At 30.8% G+C, this 15,432-nt stretch overlaps 2 protein-coding genes across 4 annotated transcripts in view; one reads left to right on the top strand and one right to left on the bottom strand.

Annotated features, from left to right (window-relative positions):
* LOC130902186 (mannosyl-oligosaccharide alpha-1,2-mannosidase IA) overlaps positions 1 to 8,350 on the top strand; it is a 152,276-nt gene extending 143,926 nt beyond the window's left edge. For all 3 annotated transcript variants that reach the window (XM_057814084.1, XM_057814086.1, XM_057814085.1), the window contains exons 6-7: positions 2,522 to 2,922; positions 3,031 to 8,350. In XM_057814084.1, coding sequence (XP_057670067.1) covers positions 2,522 to 2,922; positions 3,031 to 3,153 — 524 coding nt within the window. In that variant the 3' untranslated portion in view covers positions 3,154 to 8,350. The remainder of the gene's footprint in view (positions 1 to 2,521; positions 2,923 to 3,030) is intronic.
* Positions 8,351 to 13,607: 5,257 nt separating this feature from the next.
* The window catches only part of LOC130902188 (CDGSH iron-sulfur domain-containing protein 2 homolog), a 4,305-nt gene continuing 2,480 nt past the window's right edge, over positions 13,608 to 15,432 (bottom strand). The window contains exon 3 of the mRNA XM_057814089.1: positions 13,608 to 13,824. Coding sequence (XP_057670072.1) covers positions 13,741 to 13,824 — 84 coding nt within the window. The 3' untranslated portion in view covers positions 13,608 to 13,740. The remainder of the gene's footprint in view (positions 13,825 to 15,432) is intronic.

The following is a 15,432-nucleotide window of genomic DNA, read 5'->3' as shown; positions in this document are numbered from 1 at the left end:
AACTCTGCACTAAGCTCGTTTTGTTTCAGCAGTGCCAAAAACGTAATCACTTCATCACGGAGCTCAAATAGTCTTCCCAACATATTGCCTTTTGATAGCCATCGTACTTCTGTATGAAATAGCAGCGTTTTGTGGTCACTTCCTAAATCTTCACAAAGACTTTTAAACAATCGAGTATTTAATGCACTGTTCTTTACGTAGTTGACTAATTCATCCTTCATTCTTTCATTTTCAATGTAACGAATATATACATTCAAATTAGAACATTGTGCTACGTCTGTACTCTCGTCAAGCTGGATAGCAAAAAACGCTCTGTGCACTCGCAGTCACACCAAGGCCATACGGAGGTATCGGTACACACGGCCATTGCGTCTGACAGTAACCTTGAACCTTGAACTCTTGTGTGTTTTGTAGTTTTAAAAACTGTAGCCTTCTTTGATAAAGTTTACAACTTTATTAAAACTTTACAAAAACAATTACGAAAACTTAGAAAGACTTTATTTCAAAGATTTGAGGAAATTATTTTTGTAACTTTTTTATTTATTTATTTGGGTGTCACGCCCCCCCTGGACTTTCTCCACGCCCCCCAGTTTGAGAACCCCTGCTCTAGAACTTGATTACCAAAACAAAAAATTGTTGTAACTACAATTAATAATTTTTCTTAATTTTTAGTTCTCATACCTCAAAAATTAGTAGTAGCCATGAATTAAATTATCTATAGTTGCTTTGAAATTTATAAAATAGATTAGAAATACTTAGATGTCTGTTCTATTTGAAATTACATAAGGCAGACATCTCAGTATTTGGAAAATAGATTGAGAGGTCATCAATAAGATAAAAACTGAAACCGCATTAAAGGTCGCTTGACATGGTTTAAAACAACGTCCAGTGCAATGCAAGACGCAATATTTCTTGATTAAAAGCATGCGCAGATGAAGTTAAGCTGATTGTTTCATCCAAGATGTCACATTTGCAACATTAACGAAATCTAGTTACTTTTGGCATGACAACGAACCTGTCCATGAGGCTCCAAAACCAAGGCAGCAGCAGATATTGATTGACAGTGATCCACTGACCACTTTTTCACTTCGTTACTTACTTAGTTTTATTACCTCATTTTTAAACCAGTCTCAAAATATTAAATCAAATTTGACGTTGACGATTTTTGCTATCGGTAGCCATAATGCAATGGCAAGAGATTTACATGTCAAGCTCGTGCAATATTAATTTGAAATATTTCTTGCACCATGTTAAGCTACATCAACAAACCATGAAATATCAAAATAATTATAAAAAATTCAAAATCATATCAAGAGACTGTCAATCAAGACAATTTATCAACAAAAACATTTATTAAGCAATATATATATATATATATATATATATATATATATATATATATATATATATATATATATATATATATATATATATATATATATTTATATATATTTCTATAAATAAAGTTGTTTCAATAATATCACTACTGTACTCGACGAATGTCAAACTTCTAAGAACCCTGTGACCGTGTATATGTTGACTTAAATACTAATCTTATAGTATACAAAAGCTATAATTAATTATTTTTTTGGTCAGCGAGTCACATCAATATAAAGTAAAAGTAGGTGATTTCATACGTTAATGGAACTTCATGTGTCTAAGGGACACTTGGAATCATTTAACTATGACGTTGGTTCCCATTTGGAGCGGTCAGTGTAGATAAATGTATGGTTCTCTACAGTCACATTAATATCAGACAAAAATTAGATAATTCAAGTGTGGTGCTCAAGGCAACCAAAAACATACCTGATATGAAAAACAAACACCAAAATTATAAATTTATATTTTCTGGCATATTATTATTGACTTTCCATAACTACTAACATATCTGCGTAATTGTGTCATCAATAATTGAATGGTAATTATTTATATAAGTTATATGACTACTGAGCTATTTGTTCATGTCTGGGAACAGAAAATGATCCGAGAGGGCTAAATCTGGTAAATAGGCTGCATGAGGTAGCAATTCATTGATGTCTTTGTTAAAATGTGGCAATAAGTTCGCATAATATTGGCCATTGATAGTTTTTCTTTTTTCACGATAGTCAATGAAAATAATTCCACCCGCATTCCAAAAAACAGACGCCATGACCTTGCTTACAGATGGAACGGTCTTTACCTTCTGTGGAGCCGGTTCTTCCTTTTTAGTCCATTATTTGGATTGTTCTTTTGTTTCGGGTGTGAAGTGATGGACCTACATAACATCTCACTGAAAACGTTCACTATTGATGGCCGTAGAGATTGTATAGTTTCTAATACGGTAATTTTCAAGCTACTACCGCCATCTCTAGGTCAGGCTAGGTACTTTTGGGACCATCCTCGTAGATACCAAATCTAGTTCGTATTCACTAAGTTGCATGTAATACAATCCTTACAAACCAGAACTATAATAATTTGTTGAAATTTTTCGAATTATGCTAATGTTTTCATTCCTATATTACTTAACAATTTTTTGATACAGGTGGATTACTAGGACTTGCTTCCAAAACGTTAAGCAATGAACAGTCGAATAAATATATGAAAGTAGCAGAAGAAATCACACGCACTTGTCACGAATCTTATGATCGTACGCCAACCAAACTTGGTCCAGAATCGTTTAGATTCACCGAAGGATCTGAAGCCCGTGCTTTGAAAACATCAGAAAAATATTACATACTCAGACCAGAAGTTATAGAAAGTTATTTCTATATGTATAGGTTAACTAAAGATAACAAATATAGAGAATGGGCTTGGGAAGCAGTACAAGCATTAGAGAAACATTGTAGGACACCCGGTGGGTACACAGGACTTAAAAACGTTTATTCGGAAGAGCCACAACAAGATGATGTACAACAAAGTTTCTTTTTGGCCGAAACTTTGAAGGTAAGTTATCCGTATCTTTTTTATTAAACTGGCTGTATAATTCTTGATTGTCATTCAATTTGTAAAAAATATCTTTACGGAATAATTTGATTTTAATTTTTGTTTCAGTATCTTTACTTAATTTATTCAGACGACAGTCTACTATCGCTTGACGAATGGGTATTCAACACAGAAGCCCATCCGTTGCCAATAAAAGGCGTCAACCCATTTTACAGGGAGTCCACACATTAACACCTGAAATTTCAATTCAATTAAACGACTGATATATAGAAACAATTAACTAATTTATTTGAACAGATGAGAGAAATAATATATTTAGATTTATAAATGTGTATATACAATGTGTCTAAAATTTTTCGCTAGTGATAAGACTCAAATTTTCAATTTCCCAATTGAAACTGAGAATTTGACTGCGGATACTGTTTTTCCTCTTATATCTGATCAAAACTTTTTACGCGATTTATTTTTATACTTTTACTCAATGAATTGCGTTTTATAGGAAATTATTGAAATATGTAATGTATACTGATGTTTTTGTCGGTATACAATGTTGCCAAATAATGAGTAGGTACTTTCACTGCCAGTACGTTAAATTTGGGACACAATGTATTAGCTAATTAATGGGAAATGATTGGGATATTGTAAAAAAGGTAAAAATATTTGTATATTAAAATGAATTTGTCGTGTGTTTGATTGTTGGTGTGTGTGATTGTTGCCTGTGAGTATTTCTATTATCTTGATTTAATAAATAAAAAAGAAACACAAGTTGGACACTTTGTAAATAATATTAGAGATGTACCAACGTTTTTAGAACAGCTCTGTCTGATAGCACAAATTAGAAACAATTTATGTAATTATTATTAGTATAAAAAGTCGAAAACAAGACCGATCTGCTTTACTATACTTTACATAGAGAAATATGCATTTTCCACAATCTTCACTAGTTTAAATTATTTCTAGGTTATATTTTTTTATATATCCATAAATCATTGCAATAACCACTAGAGGTCCTGTTGTAGGGTTAAGTCTCCAAAATGTTATTTCAAATTTCCCTGTATGTTTGGGAGTTTTGTTATAAAACTATTACAAAGCATCAATGGTGAAAACACTTTCAGGTTAGGTAAATTATTTTATTTATAAAAGTTTCTTTATAAAAATGTTAAATTTTAAATAAAAAATTAGAATTCTTTGATTATTGATGTCTGCTTCCTATGCTTTGTATTTTGGAATTTAACTTACAAAGATTCATTTACAAATAGTGATAAAAATAAATATATCTAATTAATTTACAAGCTACGCATTTTCTATTAATACATTAATATATTTTTTTCCTAATTGTCGCTTGTCATTCGATGTTGAGAAAAGCCAATTTACATCATTCAATCAGAACGAATCCCGAAGGAACTATTTACAATAAGCTCACACAGCACCTCGCCTTGCCTATGCGGATGATGTGAACATCATGGCACAAACCACTTCGGCTCTTTCAGGAGCAGTTGAGGAATTCGAGTGAACAGTTGAAGCAAGGCCCTAGTTCTCAAAGGACTTGTAACGCCGATTAAAGGAAGAAAAAGAAACAATTAGAAAAGCTGGTATTCCTAGCATGGTAATATTCTTTCTAAAACCAGATAATAAATGGTTCCTCTTTTGAATTGATATTAATTTATTTTCCAACAGTCAATTTCATCTTTATCTATAGATATTTTTAGAATAAACATCTTAGATTGAAATTTCCATTTTACCTACTTGCGGTCAATCTTCATCTTCCTGAATTTTCTTTAGAACTTTGTTTATGTTGCTATATTTTTATTTTTATGAAAAGGTCAATTGCTCTTTAGTTGGTCCGTTAAAAGTCAACGATCGACTTTCTTTCTGAGTTTTGATTGTGTTTTTGGAATTAAACAATTTACCGTTAAATATGTTTCGGGTTTCAGTTAATAAGATGCCAAATCAACTTTGAATATAAAACAAAGCCGGTATCAAATAGAGATTTACTTACCTTTGATATTCTTCAGTTCACCAATACTGCAGAAAGCTTCTCTTCTACATAGCTTCGTTAACAATTAGAAGTTCTAATCAGACCGAAGCGTGCAATCACAAAAAGGCCAATCAGGAAGGTATCGAGCAGTGGACATGGATGAGGGGAACCTAACCGATCTACGAAACGGGGGGTATGCGTAGCCTGAGAGACGAATGGTTAGTGATCTAGGGTTAAAGGAATAAATATCAGTAGTATTATTCATTTTGCAGGTTCTCAACCATTCTCATTGAATATCTATCTTAATTTCAGCACAAATGCCTAGGGTTTCTGATTATTTAATAACTGAGCCCTAGAAATCCAGTAATAAAAGATTAAAGGAATTCTTGGTGGGGACATGGGAGAAAAGTAAATTTAAAATTTTTTTCTTCGTTGTAAACCTACAAATATTAATTAATATTGCCTTGTTTTTGTTATATATTTGTTTCATATGAAATATGAATAATGTTTTCAATAACACTTTCCATGTTTCCTTTTTCTATGAATATTTTATACAAACTGCAATTACATCGTATATATATATTTTTATAGAAGAAACAGTTTTTTGTGCTATTAGACCAATAATTAGATTAGTTTTGTTGCTTTGGTATTAATTTGTAATTGGTCATTGCTTACAAGGCATCTCCCTCATTTTTTTAATAGTTTCAATAAATTTATACAATTATGCTTCTAAATCCTCTTGATTTCAGGTCTCTTCTGTTAAAAAAGTAGTTTTTTTTTAATTTTTGAAAGACATAAAAATTTGTCTCCTCGACTACTTCAATATTTATCAAAATATTTTGATAGACTGAAAGTAGTCGAAACAGAAGAGACCTAAAATGAAGACGTTTTAGAAACATAATCATATATGAAAGGTCTAAGAAATAATAAATTAAATGAATTCAAACATATACATATATACTATAAACCGTCCACAAGGAAAAATTGCTTAGCCCCATAAATTTTTTACTATCCCATTAACATTTTTTCAACCTTCGTATTTTCCACTTTCCATTCTATACAATTTTAAACAAAGAAGTTCTGGTGATATTCATACTAAACACATTGTTTACTACCACTACACAACACTCACAAACCCCTCTGGTTTTCGAATCAGATTTGTCAGCGAGCTATAGAAGAACAAGAACTGAACTGAGTACTGATACAGTGTCAACAAATGCTGTGGTCAGTATTAATTATGAAGCTCACTAGGTCAAAGAAAATATATATCTAAATAACATTCCACTATATCTTTTTTTATTTCCTATACAATTTGTATGTTAAACAGTATTAAGAAAATTGATTAGTTTTGTAGGGAACAGTCATCCAATCATATTTTTTACTTTATCCTTTTCTGAGATATTGAAAATTTTTAATGATTTCTTCATAAAAATTTTGAAAGATATTGACAGCAACTGAAAACTCGAATAAACTTATTCATAAATGAATACTTACTATTCTGACACTAAAATTCTCATCCTAGCTGCACAATGATACTAATTTTACTTATCTAAAAATTTAAAAGATAAAATATTTTCAAATTAAAGTAGTTAGTGTTAATTTTAAATTACAATAATCTTGTTTGCCAAATGGTTCAACTTAATATTCAAGCAACTGATGTTAGATTGTACCTTAGCTATATTAATAGAATAAGTCTTATGAATTGTACAATCTTGTAAGGTATATATATTTTTAACAGTAAGTAGTAATTGTTCAAACGGTTCCTAAATACAATGTGGTTCGATGCTACGTAAAAAAAAATAACTTATTTGATGGTGAAAACCCTTAAAATATAATAAGATACAATTTTGCTGCTTTGAAAATAGTTTTAAATATAATCTTTATTCAGACAATGTATATAAAACTTTGAGGAGGTTTCAAAGTATTTGTTTCAATCATTAAATTTAACGATCATAAGAATAACTTATAACAGTATTTAGTTATTTAACTGAAAGTCCTCTTTCTTCAATTTTTTCTGTCTCAAATTTGAATATATTTCAACCAATTATTGTTCTTGATTAACCCACATATTACGGAAACTTTTTATTTTACCTATCTTTTTTTAAGAAAATTGGTAGTTTCACTTTATTTTAACATAAAAAAATATTTTTTCTGATTAGCTGTCTGTATATATATATGTTCTTTTAAATGGACAGTAGTAAAATGCAATACTATAGATAAGTGACAAAAGTATTGTAAGAAAAAATTTCAATTATAACATTGTATGATAATTTAAAGCATATTTTTGGTTATAATGAAATATTGCACTTTCACACAAAAACTGATTATTTATACAATTATATCTTGAATGTAGAACTTCACTGGGATTTTGAATTTTTGGACCCCGTTTTGTCTCCTGGAACGATTCCAAAACGTTGGAATTTTTCCTAAATTCAAGTTGATCCACTTGCTTATCTTCTGTTCTGGCAGATTGCCATGCGTTCTGAATAGCCATGTCAATACTGTGAGCCAACAAAGGAAAGTACTCTTATAACTTATATTCTAATCGTTGTGATCAACTCCGCCCATGAAAGAATTATAAACCTTTATATTTTTTTTTTCTGAGAAAAACGTTTTACTAAATGGTAGGGTTCGATTGAACAAAAATTGGCCGCAATTGTCACAATACTATTGTCATGCCAGCGACAAATCACTATTCCTGTGTCTTATCCAACTGGTATTCATAATTTTGCCTCTTTCAGTTTTTTTCATAGTTGGAGCACTAAGTAGAGGACATATTTAAATATTGTTGTCTCTTATGGTATTAGTAGTAACAATGACTCTATTTTTCGATTCGTGAAGTAAATGCATCGAAGTAAAAAAATATCAAAAAAGAAATGTAATCAGGTGTTCAGCTAATTTGTCTGCACCACATCCACGTACTATAAAACAACGGTTGCACCTAGTCCAGGATCTTTGTACGGTTTCGTTATCACTTATGAAGTTCCTTGATAGGGTGTAAAGTAAAATAGAGTTCCCACGCTCAATTTGCAACCCCAAGTAATCGGTTTATTTGGTGAGATGCCTGCCAAAATAAGGTACCATCGCATCTATGCAATGTTCGTGTTCAAAGGAGAAATTTTTAAAAACCTTGAGTTTAAATCGTTATAGAGCCGTACTTTAGAAAACTGATCTAATTTGTCTAAGTCATTAATGACTTGAGTGAATCATTTTCATTATATGCAAAAACCTGTCTCTTGGAAATTGCATTTGCAACTTTGTCATTCTTTGTCATTATGGGTATCCTCATGATTTTCCCATTACATATATCTTCTTGTCCACTTAGGATAAGCACACCTATAAAATACCTTATTTCATTTGCAGTTAATCGGTTATTATATTTTTCTGTGCCACATATCTGTTTGTAAATTTCGTGATCATATCAATGACATCGCCATCAAAAAAGAAAAAGCTGTATTGGAGTACTTTTTTGCCCAGGTCCGATTTACAGTTTCCAATATAGTTTTTTCGAGTGCTGATCGAGATCAGCTTTTAGCCAATTTGCAGATGTTAGTATTTCCATAGCGGGCTCTGACGATATTTGTTCTTGAAACGGCTGCTGCTACTGTTGTTGTAAGACTGTAAGGGGTAAATCTTCCTCTTCGTTGAAATAAGGGTCGTTTTCTTGTTCTACTTACCTGTCAAATATTACTCAACATAGTTTCTGAGCTGACTTCCTGGTAAGTGATTTATTGTAGTATTATCCTCGCCTCCTGAGTTGCAGTCAGTTACTGAGGAAACAAAATAATGCCAACAGGAGCTATTGGAATGTCATCTCTCTCAAATTCTTCAATTAACTCGTGTAACTTCAAGGGTCTACTAAAAAAAATGTGGAAGGTTTCTTACTACTACTGTCCTTTTATAAGAACATTACAAAGTTGCTTAAAATAGTAAATAAAAAATGCAGACTACTATAGAGATCGAGAATGTTGTGATGATTGCTTTACATTTTACCAGTAATCCAAGCAGAGCTTTCATTTCATCTTTGTCTGTTGGTCTTGCCGTTTTGTTCCTTTCAATCTCCATATTTTCTATCATGCCCTCTGTGATAAATAACGACCATATTTCAGCTGCTACTGTCTTCTGTTTAGCTTCTCCTTTTACTCTCGGCAGCTGAGTTATAATATTGTCAGCACGAGTTCTGATGTTTGAACATTTTCCTAAATATTTCTTCCATTTGGTGCTATCTTTTGATATGAAGCAAGGCTCACGATGTCTTCTCAATTCAAATATCTGTGCCAGAATTCTCATCTCGAATTTAGACATTATCTTCTTCAAGACTGCCGCATCCCAAAGACGCTGGAGTCTTTTATGTTCGTCTTCATAACTTCCTGAAGCCATTTTCTTCAAACAATTCTAAATAAATAATGGGATATGTAATTGGATTAGTAAATATATTTAAAAATTTTTGACCAATTTTTTTTTCAGTGTTATAAAACTACACTGAAGCTAACGTTTCCCTCAAAACCACTGACACGTTTGACACATGCAACCCACAATTTTGTAATGAAGAGAGATGTTTGGGGTAGAAAGGTTCTGGAAGCCGTCTGGCTATAGCGTGGGACAATCGTAAATATTCGAAAAAATTGTAAACTGTCAGTCTCTAAGACGACATGTTAGCTTCAGAAGGTTAAAGACACATAAAACCAGATAGAGAATTTAAGAAGATTCAAAATGATGACAGCGTTTGGTTGGCTATTTTTAAATAAAAAAATTATCTTATATACAATGCTGTAAAATAAAGGTTTTCATCATTAGTGTTTACGTGACAACCATTTTTAAAATTATAATTTTCAAAACATTTTTATTGTGTTTGTAAATATTATTGTTGTTTGGGTTGTTAGTATTTTTACTTTTTACTCTTTATTAATATCAAAAAATAAAGTAACGTCTCGTTAAGTACATAATTTTGGACCAAGCAATTCATGTCTTATGAATTCCTAAGGCCTTACACAGTAGTTGCATTTCAAAACATTCGTTTTTGTGTGAATATTTCGGTCGTTACAGAATTTTTTGAATATAAATAATATTCCAAGGAGACTCAAAGTCTTCTGTTAATTTTTAAAACAATTATTTTCACAAAACAAAAAAGTAGGTAGAAAACATGTGGAAATTATAGAATCGCTCAATTTTTTGAGTAATAGAGTTATAAAAGTGCACTAATTTTTTTTTAATTCATATTAATATTTAAAGTATTGTTTGTTTTTGGCAATTTATTAATGTTTTGGTTTATAGAAATTCGAATGAATGAATTTATTATTAAAATTTTTTAACTCCAATGTGTAATATTAATTAACACTTTATAACCTTAAATTCCCCGACAGGAGACTCTTTCTCATGAAGGTCTCAATTAAAGTATTTAAATAACTGGTACTCAAATAGAGCAAACAATTAAAATTAAATTGAATGCCACCACAATAAAAAAAAGTTCAGCAACAAATAAATTTATTGGAAAAATAATAAATTCGCATTAACAGCTTATCCAAAAGAACACAAAGAATAAAAGCAGTTATAAAATAAAAACAACCCAGATTTATATTTATAGTAAAGATAAGTCTGGGACTTATTAATGGAAATCCGGGATGGTTGCTGCCCTCAACTGAATTCCCACTTGTTGGAGTTCAGTTGAATTTGTTTGTTTGGGGTGTATAGGTTGAGTCCTTTGGGTGTTGTTGAAACTCCAACCTGGCAGCTGTAGAACTGCGGGAAAAAAAATAAAATGAGGAAGGAAACGGGAACACAGACGGAAATTACTGAAGAAGGAACGGGTAGAAAGAACAGATTTAAATAAAAGCTTATGCTCTAATATATAAAAAAACTGAACTTTTATTTTTTAAAATATAACCAAACAGGAATCTATTAGTTTCGTTGCTCAAATGTATAAAAATACGAATTTATATGGAAATTATCACACAAAATTTGCTTAAAACTGAAGGAAATCCATAAACATAACTGAAAACTTACCAGCGAATTTAAAGAAAAAAATCACCACAAATTTACTTTTATTTAAAGTGTAGATAGGTAGAGGGAGAATTCGAATAAATTCAGAGGTTTTATTGAATTTCTCGATTGAAGTGGGGGTTTGATAAATTAATTTCTTCAAAAACTCGAAAATTATAATAAATAAATCAGAAGTGACTAGTGTCCCACAATACGTGAACAAAGCCGAATGGCACGATATACCTTCCAACTCGTAACTCCCCTAAGTATTGCGAAATGAGTTGTTCGATTTAATAAACAGGTAAGGAAAATATGGAGGTAGGTTGATCAGAATTAGGATGAAATAGGGGGAAATCTGCAAGAAACGAAAATTCTTGCCAGGGACAAATGAGCATGGAAACATGGGTAAAATAGGATATGGAGTTCTAACAATCAGATACATAAAAAGACATTAAGATAAGACAAGAAAAAGGAAGATTCGGGAAAATTTATTAACATACTATGTTTAATGTTTATTGGAGTTATCTATTATTGTTTGTTTTCATTTGAGGATAATTATAATTAGAAGTTGTCTGCAAACTTGAAATTTTTATATCAAAATACAAAGAACATGTTTTAATTAAAACTCAGATATTTTTGAACTGTTCATAGACAATTTGTATTTGTAAGAAACAATATAGATCAGTTGCTACAGTATTGTTTTTTAACTCTAATAAACACTTCCTTGTGGTACTCCAGCTTTAATCTCTTTAAGATCTGAATAGGCTTCGTGTTAAGTTGGCGATTTCTGGAACCGTTGGCGATATTCATACTGAATATACTGTTTACACCAACACTAACAATGACACTGTCCGACGCGCGTTTCGATAATCAAGTTATCGTCTTCATAGACTTAAGGTAAACTAAAATCTAATAACTTGACTTACCTGTTTTATACTAAATTTTCCCACCAATAAGACACCTCCCGCGAAAAATAATTCCTTGGCGGGAATATTCTTGTTTATTCTCTGACTACTAAACTAAAGAGTGGGCTGTAAGGAATTGGCCCTTTGTCCCTATTTAAGCTACACTTACATCTAGCAATTTCAGAGCTCTCAAATGCATCCAATAGTTTATTATTGGATACATTTTTTAACAATTTTACATTATTAATATTTATGCAATGATTGAGACAGGCAGCGTGATCGGCAATACCTGATTTTCCGGTCCGTCCATATTTCAAATGAGCTATGGTTCTTTAAACCGGACAATAACGGATCTCTGAGTCTACCCAATTTGCTTTCGGTTACGATCACCACAACTTATTTCATATATACTACTCTTTTCCAAATTTGGTATTTTATTCTTAGGATTGCCAAACAATTGTTTTAATGTGTTGTTGGATTTATAAACCAATTTTAAACCCATTCTGCTAAATATTCCTTCCAATCCTTTTGTGTAAAGAGGATTGAAAGGTATCAAAGCAAATTTTTCTTGTTTCTTACTTTGGGTTTGGAAAAAAGTGGTTTCACATAGAGATTTCTTAAACCTATGACAATTAATTAATCTATTTCCAATTCTTTTTTCATAACCGTTGAGTACAGCTACACCCTCAATAAAGGACTTTTCCTTATTGTATCTCTCGATGGTGAGTGGAAAGTGGATTAACCGGTGTACCAGGAAATGGATACTGGCCATCTTATGTCGGATACAATGAAAAGAATTAGCGGTGTTTTTCCTAAATACATCAAATTCTAACCTATTACTATTCCCAATTACTAAAGTATCTAAAAATGGTAACTGTCCATTATTCTCCATTTCATAGATGGATATGAGTTGAATTCCAAAATGAATTCGTCTACGTTTGCCTTCTTCGTATTGAATATGGCGAAAATATCATCCACATACCTGTATCATACCCTGGGAAAATACTGATACTCTTGACTGATTCTTCTTGCTAAATTTTAAAATATCTTTCCGATATGTATGAATGGAGGATATCTGAATTTTTATTTTGGAAGGAAAAGCTTGAACCTTCATACAAAACATCATTAAACACTTGTGCTACATCAAGAAAGATAGTAGCACACCTTTTTCTAACAATGTCTCTAAAGTGTTGTTAATTCTATGGATTTGATTGATTTTCGAGTGCTTATTTTTAAATTCAACACGTAGCGGGGATAACTGATCGATTGATAGTTGATCAGTTATCCACTGGAGAGGTTGGAAGATCAAATTAAATTGACAAAAACATAATTAAAAGAAACTAATATTATAAACTCTGAATAAGAATTAATCATACCACAATTATTATATCCAATGCCATCTTGCAGTCTTATCCAGATCTTTGGATAAAATAAAAAATAGGGGTAGATCGTAGAAGGGTGATTAAGGATAATTTCTCTTTCTTCGACAAGTGATTTTAGTCTTTTGAGTAGGAGTTTCTTAAATATTTTTGACATAACAGGCAGTAATGAGATCAGTTTGATGTATTCCACAATTTGAAGGCAGAATTTATTAGGTTAGTTATTTCAATTATTGCTTTTTTGGGTAGTTTTTAAAAAATTTCTCCAGTAATTAGGTGAAAATCTGGAGCTGTTTTTTAGATTCATATTTTCAATATTAAGGAGGTATGTTAAACAGGATACATGTAAGTAAGAATAAAGATTATGTAATTGGGGGAATTGTGAATATAAATATAAGCAATCTAGTTGTTTTTTGTTGTATTTAAGAAAAACATTATTACATGTATGTTGAATAAAGGCAAAATTTAATAGTTTTAATTCATAATATTAAACAAAATTAGACTTATTCATAAAATTACATACTTAAAGACATTTTCCACTACACAAATAAACTGCTTTACATAACTACTATGTATTTCATTTCTTGCTTATGATCAAAGGTCCAACGTTGTCTCCTTCTCGTTTGTTGTGGCCATTGTGGCTGCCATCACAGTAAGGCCACTAGAACCAGAATGAAATCATTATTCAGATACATTATATTAATGATAAGATTTAAGGCAAGTAAGTCTGGATTATTTTATTGTTTGTTTAAGTAAAGAGTGGAATGATTATTTGGATAGTTGCAAAAGTTGAGATTAAAGATAGAAAACGGAAATATCTATTTTGATATAGGAAAAATAAATGAGTCAAATGAACGAATATTACTATAAAGAAAACTCAGCTGATTAAATATGCATAGGAGCTCAAGTTAATGATCATAATTTATTAACTATGGTCGTTTCTAAACTATTTCAATAAGAACTGTTGCCAAAAACTTGAAAATAAAAGTCAATAACAAAAGATAATTACAGGAAAATATACTACAAATATAAAGTAACATAAAATAATGAATATGAAAATACAAATGAAACAAGTGACGCTTTTTATAAATTTTGGGGCAATTATTATTTTTTTCTTTTTTATACAATAAAAACCCAACCACGTTCTGTACTCTATCAGTCTCACTTGGTTATTTATGTTTTAATCATAGAGATATTACCAATAGAGTAGGCATGCCTACAAGTGAGAGCGTCTTGCGAATGAAAAGAGAAAGAGAGTCATTTATGTATTTCTATCTCTTTCTTTTGTTGCGTACTGCGCATGCGTGTCTCTGATTCAACGGGCAACGTAAGTGCGAACGTAACCTGTACGTCTGTAAATAAATATTATATTTGCCCAATATCTGTAATATCTCTATGGTTTTAATGCATCATATCTTATATGTGGTTGCTTTTTTGTTGTATAAAAGTTATTTGTTTATAAATTTTGTAATTTTTTGGGCGCATCTTCAATTTTTTCAAAAGCTTTCTACATGCGATTACAAATCTAATGACATCTCAACCATATTTTTAGGAGCTTGTGAAAAAGTTTTCACCTAAAAAGCACTTGTTGACTGGACTACAGTACAGTAAAACTGTAGAAAACAAGATGGAAATTTCAAGAAAAACTAAAATGACAGTACTCAAAAAAACTGGATACTAGAAGAGCCAAATACAAACTTTAAAAATAACACATCTAAGGGCAGTCAAAGGAGTTCTAGGAAAAACAGAATAAAGAACAAAGAAATAAGTGCAATACCGAAAATAAAGTCGATTTTAGATAAGAGTGAACGTTGAAGAAATATAAATATTTGAACAATCTACCCACATTACATCAAATTTGTAAAAATAATTATTAAATATCTGTTGTTTGTATAGTTATGAAAGTTTCAGATTATATATGTAATAACATATATCATTGACGCTTTTGCATCTTATCTTTTGTAGTGAATATAAAACTAAATATTATATTTGGTATATGTTCTTGAATAATAAGTTAATGTAACATAATTAATAAAATAATTTTAAAAATACATCAGGGCTGGTTTTACATATGGGCTAGGTCATAGGTTTGTAACATTATTGAAGAAATTAAGCTTTTTTGATTGAAAAAGACAATAATTCTGATGAATTTTCCAATATACATTTGTTAATATTTAATTTAATGATTTTATACGACATTACTCAGCATTTTAATGAAATGAATAAAACATTTCAAGGGTATGGACTAAATGTTTTTATGATGTATGAA

Source organism: Diorhabda carinulata, chromosome X (assembly GCF_026250575.1).
Source record: "Diorhabda carinulata isolate Delta chromosome X, icDioCari1.1, whole genome shotgun sequence".
NCBI classification, from domain to species: Eukaryota; Metazoa; Arthropoda; class Insecta; order Coleoptera; family Chrysomelidae; genus Diorhabda; species Diorhabda carinulata.
Note: the sequence above shows the minus strand (reverse complement) of the source record. Positions and strands in the feature narration are given on the sequence as shown.